The 20,464-nt window shown below is 45.5% G+C and overlaps 2 protein-coding genes across 2 annotated transcripts; both read right to left on the bottom strand.

The window, feature by feature from the left end:
- Nucleotides 1–765: 765 nt before the first annotated feature.
- Nucleotides 766–1,890, bottom strand: LOC128270706 (fibrinogen-like protein A). Its single transcript, XM_053008120.1, has one exon. It carries the CDS (start codon nt 1,888–1,890, stop codon nt 766–768), a length of 1,125 nt encoding a protein of 374 aa, XP_052864080.1.
- Nucleotides 1,891–11,110: 9,220 nt separating this feature from the next.
- Nucleotides 11,111–12,226, bottom strand: LOC128270705 (fibrinogen-like protein A). The gene has a single exon (XM_053008119.1). The coding sequence runs from the start codon at nt 12,224–12,226 to the stop codon at nt 11,111–11,113; it is 1,116 nt and encodes a 371-aa protein (XP_052864079.1).
- Between the last annotated feature and the right edge of the window lie 8,238 nt (nt 12,227–20,464).

Raw genomic sequence — 20,464 nt, 5'->3', positions numbered from 1 at the left:
TAATTTCCATTTGATTTTATTTATTCACTTAGCTTTCCATTTGGTATTCAAATTTTGATTTGCTTCCTTGCGCTGCCTGACTGGCTAGCTGGCTGGCAGGACCTAGGTTCTAGTGTGCTATTATCATGCACGATGTTGCGTTTTGGTGTATGTCTGTTGATAGCGTATTTTGGTAGTGCAGGAAAATTGTAACTCTGGCACCTCTCCGTGCCTCGTGATGAACAGGAAGCGAATATTTTCTTAAACCTGAGCAGAAGGGAGCCATTCTATTATATCTACGTTATGACGTGCCGTACGTCGTTTTGATAGTCATTTTGATACGCTTCAAGCAACACGACGGTGATGATGTGGGCCACAATCTGAGTCCGAGCTCATACTACAAATCGTAACAATATTTTCCATCAAACGAAACGATTTTCTTTAATCTTAGAAGAACGGTCCGGGCCGTATTTATAAACAAAACGATTGTTCTACAGTGAAAATATCGAAATTATATTGGAACTATAGTGATGGAAGTAGTCGCTGCTCGGGTTAACATTTCCGGACCAGGCAGAGCGTACGTTATGGACCGTAGCAGATGCTATTCTAATTTAACGTTTGACGTTTAAGGTCTTCTCCTTTTTGGCCACGTTTAATCGTGCATTTTCAAACTGCAGGATGATTATTTCGAGTCTTCGAGACGTACGTTGACCTTTTGGAAGTTTTCCTGCCTGTAGTAGGGAATGGATAAGGCACGGCTGATCCTGAGCGAATAGACAATAGAGTTCATTTTGGTCGGATCATCATTCTTGAAAAGCTCAGTCCTTCATAGGAATTGCTGAAGTGGTACCAGTTCATCGATGAATAAGCTACTATATTCTTGTATGGCCCGTTCAAATTGGAGTGATAGCAGGCATTGTACCACCAGGCACCCTTATATAATTCAGCACAATTGTGCTTATGTATGTCATTATCACGATCATACGTCGAGAATTTCATATTCTTGTGATGTGCCAGAGAATTCACTGCAGTTCCGTTGTACGCTCCAAGGGTTTTCAGATTGTATTGTTCGGTTTCATTGCCGACCTCGAATGCGCTGTAGAGTGCAAATTTATAATTCCCCTTAAAGTCTCTCAGCTCAACCATTAGTTCATGGGGTCGCCCCGATGTCAGCTGATGTAGTCGTTCCAGTCCGATCCAGAACTCCTTTTCAATGTCACCAAAACCATTCCGATATTCGGTCCAGTTGCGATAGAAGTCCAGCGATCCATCGAATCGGTGCTGTATCACCAACCAGATGCCTATACCCATCATATCCCGCTCACAGTACGCCATAAAAGGGTTGCTTTCATCGTTCGCCTGGATAATATATGCCCCAGACTGTGCATTCCGAATGTCACTGCACGAGCGATAGGGTACATATGAACGAAGATTGGTCTTCATTGCAGTATGCGTAGCTTGTAGCGCAAAGATCTGCCATGATCGGTCCTGTAGGAGAGTAAAGTTGCGTCCAACATTATCCTCCAATCGACGCATCGAATCGAAATTGTTCTGCACAGCCCTCTTAATATCGACCAGGCTTTTGTCATTGTTATTTTGGCTTTGCGCAGCTTCTTCCCGGTGCTTGGCCAATTCGGTCTGTAGCTCCAGAAAACTGTGCTGCATGTGGTCTAGTCCCTCGGTCATGGGCGCCTTGCTGTCAGCTTGCTCTTCCCGCTGCTTCGCCAATTCGGTCTGTAGTTCCAGAACACTGTGCTGCATGTGATCTAGCTTTGCCATGAGCATCTCGAAAGCATATCCAGAAAAGCCAGCAGTAGATGGTGCGTCAGAATCAGTTTCGTCGAAAATCGTGTCACCCGATCTAGCACTGCTGACGATGCACAAGAACACTGTCCATGCTAGAGGCCCCATGCTTCCGAAACACACTTTACACGACACGATGGCACTCTGCTGACTTATCGTTTCCAAAATACACAAATGAGCTCAAGGGTCTAAAATTCGCTTTATATAGAAGTAAAGACGTGAGAATCTTCTTCGTCTTCGTCATTCGTCTTCGTCTACTGAACCGCAAAAGTAAGCGTTAACATGGTGTTGGTTAAAATTGCGATAGCGTAGCTGAGAGCAACTTGATTTAACATTAAATTCTATGGTTTATAAATAAATTGGTGATAAGAGAATCTTCATTACATAGCTAAATAATGATGTGACACTGTAATGTGCTTGTCGAACAACGAACTTTGGGGTGATGCACACTTTTGCAATGGGTGGAACAAGTTTGCTGCTTACTTAGACTTGGACTGTGTTCTACTTTCAGTTTTAACAATGCGTAATGAACAAAAAGTGCGCAGTTTTAATACACTTCAGTCACATTAAAATGCAAAGTATGATCTTTGTCGTCAGCATCGTCTTTGGAAAAGATAATTATTTACTGATCGAACACTTCACGTGGTCGAGCGGACTGCAGAGCCTTCGTAATTGAATTCGGACACTTCGTATCGTATTATCAAAGAGAACGCTCGATGCTGATCGTTTGCAATAGATGTCATGTCGGTTGACCCAAAATTGATGCTCAACTTTTTTTAACCTACACCGTTATACGTTATACACTCGTTTTGTTTTTTCGACAATTTCAATATGCGCGCTCTTCAAACATATGAAGTGATTTGTTCAACTGGTCGCCGGAAATGAAACCTACTCGTCACGTTCCGCCCAAATCATAGATTTGCGCAGCGTGAACTGTTTTGCGCTGTGCGCGGGGATCGGTTCCCCAGAAAAAAAAGATATTCACTGCGGCGGACACAGCGAACGAAAAGCGTACGGTGGATAAAAAACTATTCATACTTCCTGTTTCCTGTGTGGGCGCCCAGCATTGGCAAATATAAAATTAATTTCTGCTTCCATTCAGCTAATGTTTGATTTATGCTTTTGCGCGTGCAAAATTACCGTTGCCGTGCGGCCATTCGTTCAGTCCGTCCATTCGTCGACGAAAGATTCCCTTTTTTTACTCGATCCTAGGTTCGCCTCACAGAGCAACGGAAAGTACTTTGGTTCAACCGAACGCCATCAGCAGCCCCATCAGCAGCCCCGCCCAGCTCCGGCCGGCAGCGCCCTCGAGAGCATCAAGATATTATCACACCAGCCGGCCAGCCGGAGCCGGACCAGTCGGGGCAGGGAGTGAGTTGTTATGCTCGCTCGATTGCGCCTCCAATGGAGGGCAAATAATTTTCCAGCACACCATCCGGTTCCACCGGCACCACCAGCGAAAGGGGGGGGTAAAGGAAAAACCAATGAATAGCAAAACAAACTCGTGGTACACGAGAACTTCCGAATCCGGCGGCATCTCTTTCACACGGCGGTACTTTATTCACCGCCGCTCATAACGACTAGCGTTTATCATTTTTCGTCTTCAATCTGCTCGTTCATTAATCGTAGGCCTTCGGCCGACTGCGGATGCGGATCATGTTCCGGCGGCCGGCGGTTGAAGTGTTGTCTCAGAGAGGTATGAGAAACACCACCTGCGGCTGCCGACAAGTGTCGAAATCGAGCACACGGACCAGCACGCAACCGGGTGCCATTTTCGACACATTGAAGTAAATGGATGCCAACATCGGAGTCGAGTCGAGGTTTGACGAATTCTGTGGCACCAAGAAGCCGACTAGAAAGGTGAGTGATGCTAGAATTGCTAAATCTCCGAGTTGTCGAGTCTCGCCAAGGATGCGTTAAAATTTTCTCTGTTTAGCCTTTTCTACCTGGCCTCTTTAAAGCCGCACGTAGTACGACGTATGCCGGGGACGACAAATTGGCGGTAGGTGAAAATTGGCCATTAAAACTGACCACATTAATATGGGACGACTAAAGAAGCGTTCAGGGTCAGCGGTGGTGTGATAAATTAAATGGTGTGGAAAACCATGTGCAAAATAAATTTTACTCCAAATCCGTCATTCCCTGTTTTCGGCAGTCGCCCATTTTGGTGTCGCGTGTGTGTGAAAGGATACGGTCCGGAACCGAGGATCAATTTGTGCACGTGCAAATGGGGTCACTAATTAATGGTCGCAGCGAAATGCGCCACTTTTCGCGCTCTCGACGCATGGGGGGGTTACAATCATGAATTTTTAATTCCTCGCCAGAGGCATTAATGAACGGTTGTTATAACGTTGTTACTCGCTCTTTGCTGTTACCATTAACCGGAGGGAGTGTTTTTTTTTTGGCGGTGGCTCGTAAGCCGTAATAAAAATTTATTACAAAAAACTAACGAACAAAAATGATGCCAATTTGAAGGATCATCTCGAACGGTGTGCGTTTGTATAGTTGCGTTACAAATTGGAAGAGTATCACTAAGGGCAGTTTGTGTTAATGTGCTTTATTTGCATTAAAGTACCATAAACGATTTAATATTCATTGATTCTCATTGCATTCGGATAATGAAGTACTGTGGTGTAAATTGATATCCACACAAAAGCACCTATGGAAGAGCGGTTATGATAATAGGCAGTAAAGTGTGCATAGAGGAAGGAACAGCAATGTTGGGCTATTTTTACTTCATAAACATACATATAATAAACTCGATTGCTCAAGGAGGAACAATGGAGGAGTCGCTACAACAGCAAACATCCTTACTATGGCGAATACGTCTCATGAGGCTCCGGTGGGCTGGTTATGTCACGAGAATGGCGGACGACCAACCGGTCCGTAAAGCCTTGGCCCTGTTTGAGATGTCTCTGGTGCAGTCATGTTTAGTAAGTAAATTTAGTTCCACCAGTTTAGTTTAGTTTGGGTAGTGTAGTTCCCAGGTTCCCGTTTTGTAAGTTAGTAAGTTATGAGGTGTTATATTATGCTAATAGACCCTTCGAGGTTTTCAATATTTCTGGCCATATTTGATACAGCGAAACAGTAAGTTCAATAAATCTTCAAACACTTTTCAAGGTATCAAGTATCAGCACGGGTAATCCTTTTGTTGTTTGGTGACGTCAACAAAACAACGCATTTCATACTTTATCACCCGAGGCTGAAGAAACCGTATCAGCAACGGGTCCAGACTTTCATTCATCTTCATCATCGAATATCCGTTGCAATAGCCGCTGAGGTACACAGTCCTGATAACCATCATCACGTACAGGCGGACAGCTTTTCGCGTATCGCGTTCCAGCATCCTCAGCGTTCATCGATGGGCTTGTCGTTGAGACACATAACAAACATTTTCGCACCCCACCAACCGCCGAACGGTGGTATGCAAATTTTTATCGTGAACCTCAAGATGGTGATGATGAATTTACGAATACCCGACCGGAAGCCAGACCGGAAGCCATCTGTTTTGACACTGCGATAAAACCGTTCCCATAAAACACTTTTTATTTCCTGCTGTGGATAGACATTATCGAGTGGGAAAGCTTATGAAGGGCGCGCAATAGGATTTCGTTCATCCGGCTCCACCCGGCTACCCGGGTTTTCTTCCGGCCATTTTGTATATCTTTCAAGAATGCCACACAAAGAACGCGATTGAACCCCCGGGACCCGAAATGTTCGCTTTGATTTATCGACTTTTTCTTATTCGCTTTCATTAACGGTTAACTAATTAACTTACGTGTTGTCACTCGTTTGCCGCAAACGTTGAGCACATTTAAACGTTTTCTAAAAATTTTAAAGTCAAAACAAGAACATTCGAGTTTGAGTTCCAAAACTGGTTCATAACCGCACACCTGCCGCAGGACACTAAACATCGCGAGGAAAAGCGAGGTGACGATGAGAGATGTTTCTTCGCCGACTTTTGTCGGTGGTACCGGCCCTCTAAAACCATCAGCGCGTTTCCGAGGACACGGACACGGGACGATAACGGATGAATAGAAAAACATGAGGGTCACACACACAAACACACACACATACACGGCTCTTCCGGTCACCTCAGATCAGAAAGTTTCATGCATAAAACACACTCGAAAATATGTCCGTGTGGTGTGGTTGCGACCGCCGTCAGGATGAGATCACCATCTCGGGAACAGGTCGGAGACTCAACACTTCAACACCGTTCAGAAGTTGGCTGGTTTGCCCGGTCCGGGCCGGAGTACCAGGCAACATCACCGAAGGCAGTTCGCGTGTTAGTACGTGATGGCTTAACGATTTGCCGAGCCTTTCGAGCCTCCCGGACACCCGGATCCGGCAAGTACCGAAGCGAGGCAAAGCTGGAAGCCAACCGGAATGAGCGCTGGAGCTACTTGCGACAGTGACGTACGTATATGATAAACTTTGTTTCCGGCGCTCATCGTGGCATGTGTCGCATGGAACGAAAGGATCGCGATGCCGTGAGCTATCGCACTCGGTTCGCGCAAAGCTAATGTCACCTCATTAGGTTTGGAAGTTTGAATTTTTCGCCCACCCGTGTATTATTAGCGGTAGTTACCTGTTTCTGGTTTGTTTTTTGTTCCGTCGCGAATGCCTCTGGCGAATGCGCTACATTAGCGCCTGTCGGTAGCGCATTTGATTAGGCGATGTCGTTGTTGGGCGATTTTTTGTTCGCGTTTCCGTTTCGGCTTTCATTTGCCAATGGTTTCGCGGCGAAGGTTATTTTTGCTTATGAAGGCAAATGGCGGCTTTTTGCGTTTACAGGCCACGCGTTGTGGTGCTCGCGCAACAGGAAATATGGCACCCACGCCCGGCCCGGACGTTGTTGAAAAATTCATTAATAAACAGCAATCTCAATAGAATGGCCAAACGGCCTGAGTGCCGAGAGAAAAGAAAGTTAATCAACGAATACCTTTGGCAGTGGCAAAATGTGTTTCATGTTCGAGCGCACTTTTCGAATTCCCGGAGCTACCGGATCGGTTTCCGGACGGTTTCGCCCGTTATTCGCCTATTGTTGCTGTACGTCACTCGACTTCGACAGACAGATATGGCACGGCGTACTTCCCGGAAGCCCTGAGCCCAGTGTGCCCCCCCCACCCCCCCGGGCTGGTTCCTGGCGCTGCGAGTCGAGGTGTCTGTACTTTGAGGAGCATCAAAGACAGATAGAGAAAGAGAGAGAAAAAAGGAAAAACGATGCGATGCTAAACTCCCATCATAATTAGAGGAAAACGATCGCTGCTAAGCCTGGGCCGGGGCCGGGCAAAGCAATTGGTCACGTTCCATCCCGCCTGGGGGCAATTAAAGGAGGAAATGAACAGGGCACCCACCCACCCCCTCACAGTCGGTCCGTGTCACGCAGACCGGGACGGCGTTCGCTACTGCCCGGAGCGTGTCCCGGAGGCGTGGAACGGTGGCCCCGGGCCGTACAATCGAATCGCTCCCGAGGCGGACGGACGACACCTGCAGTGAAATCGATCGCCATTTCGCCGGACACCGGACCCGTTCCGTGCTGGGAAATCATCAGCCCCGGAATACGGAGAAATTAGTATTTCATTACTGAAACAAGTCATAACTTAGACTCGGGACCGTCTTCTTCGGTCCCCTTCGTGTGTGTGGTGTCCGAAAAGTGCCGAAAATTGAGGCACTCATCCGGTGGTGTGGTGTGTGTGTTTTGGTTTCATCTCTTTATTCAAATGGCGGTGTGACGGTTTTAGGACCGTGCGTCACCAGAACACTATCGATCTGCACTTTAATTGGTGATCGGACAGTATTTTTTTAGAAGTATGCCGCATAAGTTCGAGTTCCCGACAAGCGCCTGAATATGAACCTCAGGCTCGCCGGAATAGAATGGGAAATCGGTCGAGCGTTTATTCCTCTTCATTTTATGATTCTGTTCGGACGACTAATTTATTCCTCCTACGGGAGCAAAGATTGCCGGGCGACAATGTCGCTCGATGTCGAACTTCAAAACTGCTGCAAACACTGGCTGATGGCAGTCGGAATGCGTTTAATTAATTTAAATCATTCGTAATTCGTGCGGCCGTTCTGGTGGGTTTCTTTGCTTGTGAATCTTTAATGTTTTTTCTTGTGCGTGAACCATTTCTGTGAGGTCGATTCGCCTCTGAAATAAATTTGGTTTGAAGGTTGCCGGGTTTGGAATGTTTGCAATCTTCAGACTGTTTCAAGCAGCGAGGTGGGTCAGCGGCTCTGCCGACCTTTTGGTTCAACGATGAATCAATATTTAAAGCAAAGAATTAGTTCACGTGCGTCAAGTCGAAAATGCTCGATTGAAACTGGTTTAAATATACAGTTTTTATTTATTTATTTATTTAATAAAAAACGGTCAACGGGCAACTTAGCCTAATCGACAATAAAAACTTATCCTAGAACTGAGAACTAAAACTAATCAAACTGACGAAACGAAACGACCAAACTGGTAACCGATATTTAGCGGAAAACACAGGTGACACTAACAAGGATGAAACATGTACCATGAAGACATGAAAGCAAAAACATCACGACACTGATCGAGGGACATATTAATGTCAAGAAACGACGAGTAATTGTTATACGTACGACATACTAGGTGCGTGCGTTGAGAATCGGAATTTTAAAAAGATGGCTGCCGATTAGGACTTCCCAGTTTTGCTGTTCATTCGTCATTACCTTGTTTAGACAAGAGGTAAATGATTTCAGGTCGAAAAAAAAATTATTTCGGTGTGCAACCCATCATTGAAAGGGTTAAACTATGTCCACTTTTGTGCCTGAAAATGACGTTTTGCGGGGATTATTATTTTTCTGCTCCTCTTGAAGAAAACTACTTCAGAATCGCACCAAATGCTTGTCGGGACTTGTGTTTAGAAGATCGCAGTGCTTTAAGTGGTTTAAAAAAAATCAAAATGGCGGTTTTGACTTTACAAAAAAAAGCGTCCTAGGACTCCAAAAAACGGACTTTCTGATCGGACAGAAATGTGTGGTGTTTCACAAGCTACTAAAACCTGATCAAAACGTTAATTCCGATCGCTACTGACAACAAATGATCAATTTGAACATTGGAAGCATTGATCGAAAAACAACCAAAAGCGGTTTCTGTTTTTTTATAATGGAGACGCCTGGTGGGACACAATGGCCATAAAACCAGGCGTCTCCATTACCCCCAAAGCGAAACTGTTTCAGGATACAATAAAATCACTTGGATGGGAACTGCTATCCCTCCACGCGTTATTCACCAGATTTGGCTCTTTTCGTATATCATTCTTTTTCATCGATGGGACACGTTTTAGCTGAGCAGCTCTTCGTTTTTCTACGAGGAAGTCGAAGTGGGATGACTTATGGGATGTAGTTTACTTAAAAAGACGAAGAATTCTTTCGTCTGGGAATCCATGATTTAGTAGAGAGATAGGAGAAATGTATAGCTAGCGATGGCACATACTTTGAATAAAATAGAAAATCGGATAAAAGTTTTATAAACGTTTTTTGTTTTTAAAAACAGTCCGTTTCTCAGCCTCAATTTGATCAATTTTGCAATAAAAAAGCTGCTTTTCTCATGTTTCCAATGAAAAAAACCCACCACGTGAGTTTGCTCGCTAATGCTCATTTAAGGACAAATAATTTCACTTAAATGGCCTAACAAGCCCCGGAATCGTGCACAGTGTGCCGGAGGTCAATTGAATTGCAACAAGCCTTCGCGAAGTGTGCTGTCCGGGGTGCTTGTAATTCTATGTTATGGAGCCGCCACGGCCAGGAGTTCAAGTGCTCTAGTGCGCGGAAGGATATTATCGCATCTCGGCGTGGCATCGTTGCCGTTGCATAAGCCATTAGCATAATTCTCCTTCATGCACCGTCTCAGCGGCGGGCGCTTTCGTGCCGTATCTGAATTAGGCGTGCAAATATGAGCATGATGCATTATGCCCCCTAACGCACAGTGGGCTCGCAGCAGTTGACCACACGTTCAAAATGTCGCGGCGAATTGTTCGGTTAATTTAGCTAATATTATTGTAGTTATAAGAAGCTTGTCCGATTTCACGGACCTTTCCAACAAAGCTTGCAAATCAGTGCGGAATGCTTCGATAAGGTGTATAAAATAAGCACAAAATGAACCCATCCAGGCAATTTTCTCGCTGTGCTTTCGTCGACTGCAACCGTCGTCGACGGTTGCGATACGGTTTTAGTCACAAAAGCCAACACCACCTGCCACTGTCACGGTGACACTGTACGTCGGATGCAGTATCGGGCGGTGTAGAAAGCGGTTTCACGCCGCCCTCTGTGCATACACAGATCTCGTCCGTGGCCTATGTAAACCGGAAAGCTGGTTTGGGCTTTATTGGGTTTTCATTTAAAACTATGGCGCGCACCTTTGGGCACCGCCTTTTGCCCATTATCCTGCGCCAACTGCACCGGCCAAAAGCTTCCTTTCGGCAAAGCGAGCATAGTCTGCGCTCGGTTACTTTTTTGAAGAGGTCCCCGCCTTCCCCCGCGGCGGTAGTGTTCGCGCTTTTCTCCCATTTTCGCTTTATTTAATTTCCATTTGATTTTATTTATTCACTTAGCTTTCCATTTGGTATTCAAATTTTGATTTGCATCCTTGCACTGCCTGACTGGCTAGCTGGCAGGCAGGTTCTAGAGTTCTAGGCTATTGTCATGCACGCTGTTGCGTTTTGGTGTATGTCTGTTGATAGCGTATTTTGGAAGTGCAGGAAAATTGTAATTGTGGCACCTCTCCGTGCCTCGTGATGAACAGGAAGCGAATATTTTCTTAAACCTTAGCAGAAGGGAGTCATTCTATTCTATCTACGTCATGACGTGCCGTACGTCGTTTTGATAGTGATTTTGAAACGCTTCAAGCAACACGACGGTGATGATGTGGGGTGCCACGAGCAATAATATACGAGCCACAATCTGAGTCCGAGCTCATACTACAAATCGTAACAATATTTTCCATCAAACGAAACGATTTATTTTAAATCTGAGAAGAACGGTCCGGGCTGTATTTATGAACAAAACGATTGTTCTAAAGCGAAAATATCGAAATTATTTTAGAGAACTATAGTGATGGAAGTAGTCGCTGCTCGGGTTAACATTTCCTGACCAGGCAAAGCGTACGTTATGGGCCGTAGCAGAAGCTATTCTGATTTGACGTTTGGCGTTTAAGGTCTTCTCCTTTTTGACCACGTTTAATCGTAAACTGTAAGATGATTATTTCGAGTCTTCGAGACGTACGTTAACCTCTTGAAGGATTTTCTGTAGTAGGGAATGGATAAGGCACGGCTGATCCTGAGCGAATAGACAATAGAGTTCATTTTGGTCGGATCATCATTCTTGAAAAGCTCAGTCCTTCATAGGAATAGCTGAAGGCGTGCCAGTTCATCGATCCAGTATCTACTATATTCTTGTATGGCCCGTTCAAATTGGAGTGATAGCAGTTGTTGTACCACCAGGCACCCTTATGAAATTCAGCACAATTGTGCTTATGTATGTCATTATCACGATCGTACGTCGTGAATTTCATATTCTTGTGTTCTGACAGAGAATCGCCTGCAGTTCCGTGGTACGTTCCAAGTGTTTTCAGATTGTATTGTTCGGTTTCATTGCCGATCTCGAATGCTGTGTAGAGTGCAAATTTATAATTCCCCTTAAAGTCTCTCAGCTCAACCATCAGTTCATGGGGTCGCCCCGTTGTCAGCTGATGTAGTCGTTCCAGTCCGATCCAGAACTCATTCTCAATGTCACCAAAACCATTCCGATACTCGGTCCAGTTGCGATAAAAGTCCAGCGATCCGTCGAATCGGCGCTGTATCACCAACCAGATGCCTATACCCATCATATCCCGGTGACAGTACGCCATAAAAGGGTTGCTTTCATCGGTCGCCTGGATAATATATACCCCAGACTGTGCATTCCAAATATCACTGCACGAGCGATAGGGTCCAGATGAAAGAGGATTGGTCTTCGTTGTGACATTCGTAAGTATTTGCGTCAAGATCTGCCATGATCGGTCCTGTAGGCGACTAAAGTTGCGTCCAACATCATCCTCTAATCGACGCATTGAATCGAAATTGTTCTGCACGGCCCTCTTAATCTCGATCAGGCTCTTATCGCTGTTATTTTGGCTTCGCGCAGCTTCTTCCCGCTGCTTGGCCCATTCGGTCTGTAGCTCCAAGAAACAATGGTGCATAGGCGGCTCGCTGTCATTTTGGCTCTGCGCAGCCTCTTTCCGCTGCTTGGCCAATTCGGTCTGTAGTTCCAGAACACTGTGCTGCATGTAGTCTAGCTTTGCCATGAGCATCTCGAAAGCATATCCAGAGAAGCTAGCAGAACATGGTGTAGCAGAATCAGTTTCGTCGAAAATCGCGTCACCCGATCTAGTACTGCTGACGATGCACAAGAACACTGTCCATGCTAGAGGCCCCATGCTTCCGAAACACACTTCACGACACTACGACACTCTGCTGACTTATCGTTTCGAAAATGCACAAATGAGCTCAAGGGTCCAGAATTCGCTTTATATAGAAGTAAAGACGTGAGAATCTTCTTCGTCTTCGTCATTCGTCTTCGTCATTCGTCTTCGTCTACTGAACCGCAAAAGTAAGCGTTAACATGGTGTTGGTTAAAATTGCGATAACGTAGCTGAGAGAAACTTGATTTAACATTAAATTCTATGGTTTATAAATAAATTGGTGATAAGGGAATCTTCATTACATAGCTAAATAATTATGTGACACTGTAATGTGCTTGTCGAACAACGAACTTAGGGGTGATGCACGCTTTTACAATGAGTGGAACAAGTATGTTGCTTACTTAGACTTGGACCGTGTTCTAAATTCAGTTTTAACAATGCGTAAACGCAGTTTTAATACGCTTCAGTCACATTAAGATGCAAAGATCATACATCGTCTTTGGAAAAGATAATTATTTACTGATACAACACTTCACGTGGTCTTCGTAGTTGAATTCGGACACTTCGTATCGTATTATCAAAGAGAATGCTCGATGCTGATCGGTTTACCCAAAATCGATGCTTAACTTTTTTTAACCTACACCGTTATACGTTATACACTCGTTTTGTTTTTTCGACAAATTTCAATATGCGCGCTCTTCAAACATATGAAGTGATTTGTTCAACTGGTCGCCGGAAATGAAACCTACTCGTCACGTTCCGCCCAAATCATAGATTTGCGCAGCGTGAACTGTTTTGCGCTGTGCCCGGGGATCGGTTCCCCAAAAAAAAAAAAGATATTCACTGCGGCGGACACAGTGAACGAAAAGCGTACGGTGGATAAAAAACTATTCATACTTCCTGTTTCCTGTGTGGGCGCCCGGCATTGGCAAATATAAAATTAATTTCTGCTTCCATTCAGCTAATGTTTGATTTATGCTTTTGCGCGTGCAAAATTACCGTTGCCGTGCGGCCATTCGTCGACGAAAGATTCGCTTTTTTACTCGATCCTAGGTTCGCCTCACAGAGCAACGGAAAGTACTTTGGTTCAACCGAACGAGCCCCATCAGCAGCCCCGGCCGGCTCCGGCCGGCAGCGCCATCGAGAGCATCAAGATATTATCACACCAGCCGGCCAGCCGGAGCAGTCGGGAGTGAGTTGTTATGCTCGCTCGATTGCGCCTCCAATGGAGGGCAAATAATTTTCCAGCACACCATCCGGTTCCACCGGCACCACCAGCGAAAGGGGGGGGGGGGGGGGAAGGAAAAACCAATGAATAGCAAAACAAACCCGTGGTACACGAGAACTTCCGAATCCGGCGGCATCTCTTTCACGGGCGGCGGTACTTTATTCACCCGCCGCTCATAACGACTAGCGTTTATCATTTTTCGTCTTCAATCTGCTCGTTCATTAATCGTAGGCCTTCAGCCGACTGCGGATGCGGATCATGTTCCGGCGGCCGGCGGTTGAAGTGTTGTCTCAGAGAGGTATGAGAAACACCACCTGCGGCTGCCGACAAGTGTCGAAATCGAGCACACGGACCAGCACGCAACCGGGTGCCATTTTCGACACATTGAAGTAAATGGATGCCAACATCGGAGTCGAGTCGAGGTTTGACGAACTTTGTGGCACCAAGAAGCCGACTAGAAAGGTGAGTGATGCTAGAATTAATAAATCTCCGAGTTGTCGAGTCTCGCCGAGGTTACGTTTAAATTTTCTCTGTCTGACACTTTTTACCTGGCCTCTTTAAAGCCGCACGTAGTACGACGTATGCCGGGGACGACAAATTGGCGGTAGGTGAAAATTGGCCATTGTAACTGACCACATTAATATGGGACGACTAAGGAAGCGTTCAGGGTCAGCGGTGGTGTGATAAATTAAATGGTGTGGAAAACCATGTGCAAAATAAATTTTACTCCAAATCCGTCATTCCCTGTTTTCGGCAGTCGCCCATTTTTGTGTCGCGTGTGCGTGAAAGGATACGGTCCGGAACCGAGGATCAATTTGTGCACGTGCAAATGGGGTCACTAATTAATGGTCGCAGCGAAATGCGCCACTTTTCGCGCTCTCGACGCATGGGGGGGTTACAATCATGAATTTTTAATTCCTCGCCAGAGGCATTAATGAACGGTTGTTATAACGTTGTTACTCGCTCTTTGCTGTTACCATTAACCGGAGGGAGTGTTTTTTTTTTGCGGTGGCTCGTAAGCCGTAATAAAAATTTATTACAAAAAACTAACGAACAAAAATGATGCCAATTTGAAGGATCATCTCGAACGGTGTGCGTTTGTATAGTTGCGTTACAAATTGGAAGAGTGTCACTAAGGGCAGTTTGTGTTAATGTGCTTTATTTGCATTAAAGTACAATAAACGATTTAATATTCATTGATTCTCATTGCATTTGGATAATGAAGTACTGTGGTGTAAATTGATATCCACACAAAAGCACCTGTGGAAGAGGTATGATAAAAGGTAGTAAAGAAAAGTGGAGAGAACAGCAATGTTGGCACTTGTTGGGCTATTTTTATTTCATAAACATATAATGAACTCGATTCACTACGTTTGGAGGGACAACGGAGTTTCTACAACATCGAATAATACGCACTTTACCTTTACACCTTTACTATCGTGCAGTGAATACGTCTCGTCGGACTCCGGTGGGCCAGTCATGTCATGAGAATGACGGACAACCAATTGTTTAATTTCATATCAGTCTACTTTAACCAGTCAACATTCATGGCAAAGAGTGATCCCTAAACCAGCGTTAAACGATGCTAATAGACCGTTCGAGGTTTTCAATATTTCTGGCCATATTTGATACAGCGAAACAGTAAGTTCAATAAATCTTCAAACACTTTTCAAGGTATCAAGTATCAGCACGGGTAATCCTTTTGTTGTTTGGTGACGTCAACAAAACAACGCATTTCATACTTTATCACCCGAGGCTGAAGAAACCGTATCAGCAACGGTTCCAGACTTCCATTCATCTTCATCATCGAATATCCGTTGCAATAGCCGCTGAGGTACACAGTCCTGATAACCATCATCACGTACAGGCGGACAGCTTTTCGCGTATCGCGTTCCAGCATCCTCAGCGTTCATCGATGGGCTTGTCGTTGAGACACATAACAAACATTTTCGCACCCCACCAACCACCGAACGGTGGTATGCAAATTTTTATCGTGAACCTCAAGATGGTGAAGATGAATTTACGAATACCCGACCGGAAGCCAGACCGGAAGCCATCTGTTTTGACACTGCGATAAAACCGTTCCCATAAAACACTTTTTATTTCCTGCTGTGGATAGACATTATCGAGTGGGAAAGCTTATGAAGGGCGCGCAATAGGATTTCGTTCATCCGGCTCCACCCGGCTACCCGTGTTTTCTTCCGGCCATTTTGTATATCTTTCAAGAATGCCACACAAAGAACGCGATTGAACCCCCGGGATCCGAAATGTTCGCTTTGATTTATCGACTTTTTCTTACTCTCTTTCATTAACGGTTAACTAATTAACCTACGTGTTGTCACTCGTTTGCCGCAAACGTTGAGCACATTTAAACGTTTTCTAAAAATTTTAAAGTCAAAACAAGAACATTCGAGTTTGAGTTCCAAAACTGGTTCATAACCGCACACCTGCCGCAGGACACTAAACATCGAATCGGACACGGATCCAACGGTCGTGAGGAAAAGCGAGGTGACGATGAAAGATGTTTCTTCGCCGACTTTTGTCGGTGGTACCGGCCCTCTAAAACCATCAGCGCGTTTCCGAGGACACGGACACGGGACGATAACGGATGAATAGAAAAACATGAGGGTCACACACACACACACACATACACGGCTCTTCCGGTCACCTCAGATCAGAAAGTTTCATGCATAAAACACACGCGAAAATATGTCCGTGTGGTTGCGACCGTCGTCAGGATGAGATCACCATCTCGGGAACAGGTCGGAGACTGAACACTTCAACACCGTTCAGAAGTTGGCTGGTTGGCCCGGCCCGACAGGGGACAGAGTACCAGGCAACACCACCGAAGGCAGTTCGCGTGTTAGTACGTGATGGCTTAACGATTTGCCGAGCCTTTCGAGCCTCCCGGACACCCGGATCCGGCAAGTACCGAAGCGAGGCAAAGCTGGAAGCCAACCGGAATGAGCGCTGGCGCTACTTGCGACAGTGGCGTACGTATATGATAAACTTTGTTTCCGGCGCTCATCGTGGCATGTGTCGCATGGAACGAAAGGATCGCGATGCCGTGAGCTATCGCGCTCGGTTCGCGCAAAGCTAATGTCACCTCATTAGGTTTGGTAGAAAGTTTGAATTTTTCGCCCACCCGCGTATTATTAGCGGCAGTTACCTGTTTCTGGTTTGTTTTTTGTTCCGTCGCGAATGCCTTTTGGCGAATGGCTACATTAGCGCCTGTCGGTAGCGCATTTGATTAGGCGATGTCGTTGTTGGGCGATTTTTTGTTCGCGTTTCCGTTTCGGCTTTCATTTGCCAATGGTTTCGCGGCGAAGGTTATTTTTGCTTATGAAGGCAAATGGCGGCTTTTTGCGTTTACAGGCCACGCGTTGTGGTGCTCGCGCAACAGGAAATATGGCACCCACGCCCGGCCCGGACGTTGTTGAAAAATTCATTAATAAACAGCAATCTCAATAGAATGGCCAAACGGCCTGAGTGCCGAGAGAAAAGAAAGTTAATCAACGAATACCTTTGGCAGTGGAAAAATATGTTTCATGTTCGAGCGCACTTTTCGAATTCCCGGAGCTACCGGATCGGTTTCCGGACGGTTTCGCCCGTTATTCGCCTATTGTTGCTGTACGTCACTCGACTTCGACAGACAGATATGGCACGGCGTACTTCCCGGAAGCCCTGAGCCCAGTGTGCCCCCCGGGCTGGTTCCTGGCGCAGCGAGTCGAGGTGTCGGTACTTTGAGGAGCATCAAAGACAGATAGAGAAAGAGAGAGAAAAAAGGAAAAACGATGCGATGCTAAACTCCCATCATAATTAGAGGAAAACGATCGCTGCTAAGCCTGGGCCGGGGCCGGGCAAAGCAATTGGTCACGTTCCATGCCGCCTGGGGGCAATTAAAGGAGGAAATGAACAGGGCACCCACCCACCCCCTCACAGTCGGTCCGTGTCACGCAGACCGGAACCCGGCTCGCTACTGCCCGGAGCGTGTCCCGGAGGCGTGGAACGGTGGCCCCGAGCCGTACAATCGAATCGCTCCCGGGAGGACGGACGACACCTGCAGTGAAATCGATCGCCATTTCGCCGGACACCGGACCCGTTCCGTGCTGGGAAATCATCAGCCCGGAGAAATTAGTATTTCATTACTGAAACAAGTCATAACTTAGACTCGAGGACCGTCTCCCTTCGTGTGTGTGGTGTCCGAAAAGTGCCGAAAGTTGTGGCACTCATCCGGTGGTGTGGTGTGTGTGTTTTGGTTTCATCTCTTTATTCAAATGGTGGTGTGACGGTTTTAGGACCGTTCGTCACCAGAACACTATCGATCTGCACTTTAATTTGTGATCGGACAGTATTTTTTTCATGTCCCCCACAAGCGCCTGAATATGAACCTCAGGCTCGCCGGAATAGAATGGGAAATCGGTCGAGCGTTTATTCCTCTTCATTTAAAGATTCTGTTCGGACGGATAATTTATTCCTCCTACGGGAGCAAAGATTGCCGGGCTACAATGTCGCTCGATGTCGAACTTCAAAACTGCTGCAAACACTGGCTGGTGGCAGTCGGAATGCGTTTAATTAATTTAAATCATTCGTAATTCGTGCGGCCGTTCTGGTGGGTTTCTTTGCTTGTGAATCTTTAATGTTTTTTCTTGTGCGTGAACCATTTCTGTGAGGTCGATTCGCCTCTGAAATGAATTTGGTTTGAAGGTTGCCGGGTTTGGAATGTTTGCAATCTGCAGACTGTTTCAAGCAGCGAGGTGGGTCAGCGACTGTGTCGACCTTTTGGTTCAACGATGAATCAATATTTAAAGCAAAGAATTATTTCATGCACGTCAAGTTGAGAATGCTCAATTGAAACTTGTTTAAATATACAGTTTTTATTTATTTATTTATTTAAAGAAACAGTCAACGGGCAACTTAGCCTAATTGACAATAAAAACTTAACCTAGCACTTAGAACTAAAACTAATCAAACTGACGAAACGCAACGACCAAGCTGGTAACCGATATTTAGCGGAAAACACAGCCGACAGTAACAAGGACGAAACGTTTACCATGAAGACATGAAAGCAAAAACATCACGACACTGATCGAGGGATATATTAAAGTCAAGAAACGACGAGAAGTTGTTATAAGTACGACATACTAGGTGCGTGCGTTGAGAATCGGAATTTTAAAAAGATGGCTGTACCTGCCGATTGGGACTTCCCAGTTTTGCTGTTCATTCATCATTACCTTGTTTAGACAACAGGTAAATGATTTCAGGTCGAAAAAAAAAATTATTTCGGTGTGCAACCCATCATTGAAAGGGTTAAAGTATGTCAACTTTTGTGCCTGAAAATGACGTTTTGCGGGGATTATTATTTTTTTGCTCCTCTTGAAGAAAACTGCTTCAGAATCGCACCAAATGCTTGTCGGGACTTGTGTTTGGAAGATCGCAGTGCTTTAAGTGGTTTTAAAAAAAATCAAAATGGCGGTTTTGACTTTACAAAAAAAAGCGTCCAAGGACTCCAAAAAACGAACTTTCTGATCGGACAGAAATGTGTGGTGTTTCACAAGCTACTAAAACCTGATGGAAACGTTAATTCCGATCGCTACTGACAACACATGATCAATTTGAACCATGCATTGATCGAAAAATGACCAAAATGCAATTCTAGTGGGTTTCGATGGGGGCGCCTGGTGGCCCGTGGAATCAAGCACTAGGCGCCCAAAAAACAAAACTGTTTCAGGATACTATCAAATCACTTGGATGGGAGTTGCTATCCCTCCCCGCGTTATTCACCAGACTTGGTTCATTCCGAATATCATTCATTTTCATCGATGGGACACGTATTGGCTGAGCAGCCCTTCGTTTTTCTACGAGGAAGTCGAAAAGGGATGACTAATTAATTTACTTAATAAGTCGAAGTATTCTTTCGTCTGGGAATCCATGATTTAGCAGAGAGATAGGAGAAATGTATAGCTAGCGATGGCACATACTTTGAATAAAATAGAAAATCGGATAAAAGTTTTATAATCGTTTTTTGTTTTTAAAAACAGTCCGTTTCTTAGCCTCAATTTGATCAATTTTGCAATAAAGAATCTGCTTTTCTCACGTTTCCAATGAAAAAAACACACCACGTGAGTTTGCTCGCTAATGCTCATTTAAGGAAAAATAATTTCACTGAAATGGCCTAACAAGCCCCGGAATCGTGCACAGTGTGCCGGAGGTCAATTGAATTGCAACAAGCCTTCTCGAAGTGTGCTGTCGGGGGTGCTTGTAATTCTATGTTATGGACCCGCCACGGCCAGGAGTTCAAGTGCTCTAGTGCGCGGAAGGATATTATCGCATCTCGGCGTGGCATCGTTGCCGTTGCATAAGCCATTAGCATAATTCTCCTTCATGCACCGTCTCAGCGGCGGGCGCTTTCGTGCCGTATCTGAATTAGGCGTGCAAATATGAACATGATGCATTGTGCCCCGTAACGCACAGTGGGCTCGCAGCAGTTGGCCAGACGTTCAAAATGTCGCGGCGAATTGTTCGGTTAATTTAGCTAATATTATTGTAGTTATAAGAAGCTTGTCCGATTTACGGACCTTTCCAGCAAAGCTTGCAAATCAGTGCGGAATGCTTCGGTAAGGTGTATAAAATACGCACAAAATGAACCCGTCCAGGCTATTTTCCCGCTGTGCTTTCGTCGACTGCAACCGTCGTCGACGGTTGGGATAAGGTTTTAGTCACAAAAGCCAACACCACCTGCCACTGTCACGGTGACACTGTACGTCGGATGCAGTATCGGGCGGTGTAGAAAGCGATTTTACGCCGCCCTCTGTGCATACACAGATCTCGTCCGTGGCCTATGTAAACCGGAAAGCTGGTTTGGGCTTTATTGGGTTTTCATTTAAAACTATGGCGCGCACCTTTGGGCACCGCCTTTTGCCCATTATCCTGCGCCAACTGCACCGGCCAAAAGCTTCCTTTCGGCAAAGCGAGCATAGTCTGCGCTCGGTTACTTTTTTGAAGAGGTCCCCGCCTTCCCCCGC

This window comes from Anopheles cruzii, chromosome 3 (assembly GCF_943734635.1).
Source record: "Anopheles cruzii chromosome 3, idAnoCruzAS_RS32_06, whole genome shotgun sequence".
In the NCBI taxonomy this organism is placed as follows: Eukaryota; Metazoa; Arthropoda; class Insecta; order Diptera; family Culicidae; genus Anopheles; species Anopheles cruzii.
Note: the sequence above shows the minus strand (reverse complement) of the source record. Positions and strands in the feature narration are given on the sequence as shown.

Bases quoted from the DNA above. Each gene is read 5' to 3' on its own strand.
- LOC128270706 (XM_053008120.1), bottom strand. From the start codon at position 1,890: ATGGGGCCTCTAGCATGGACAGTGTTCTTGTGCATCGTCAGCAGTGCT.
- LOC128270705 (XM_053008119.1), bottom strand. From the start codon at position 12,226: ATGGGGCCTCTAGCATGGACAGTGTTCTTGTGCATCGTCAGCAGTACT.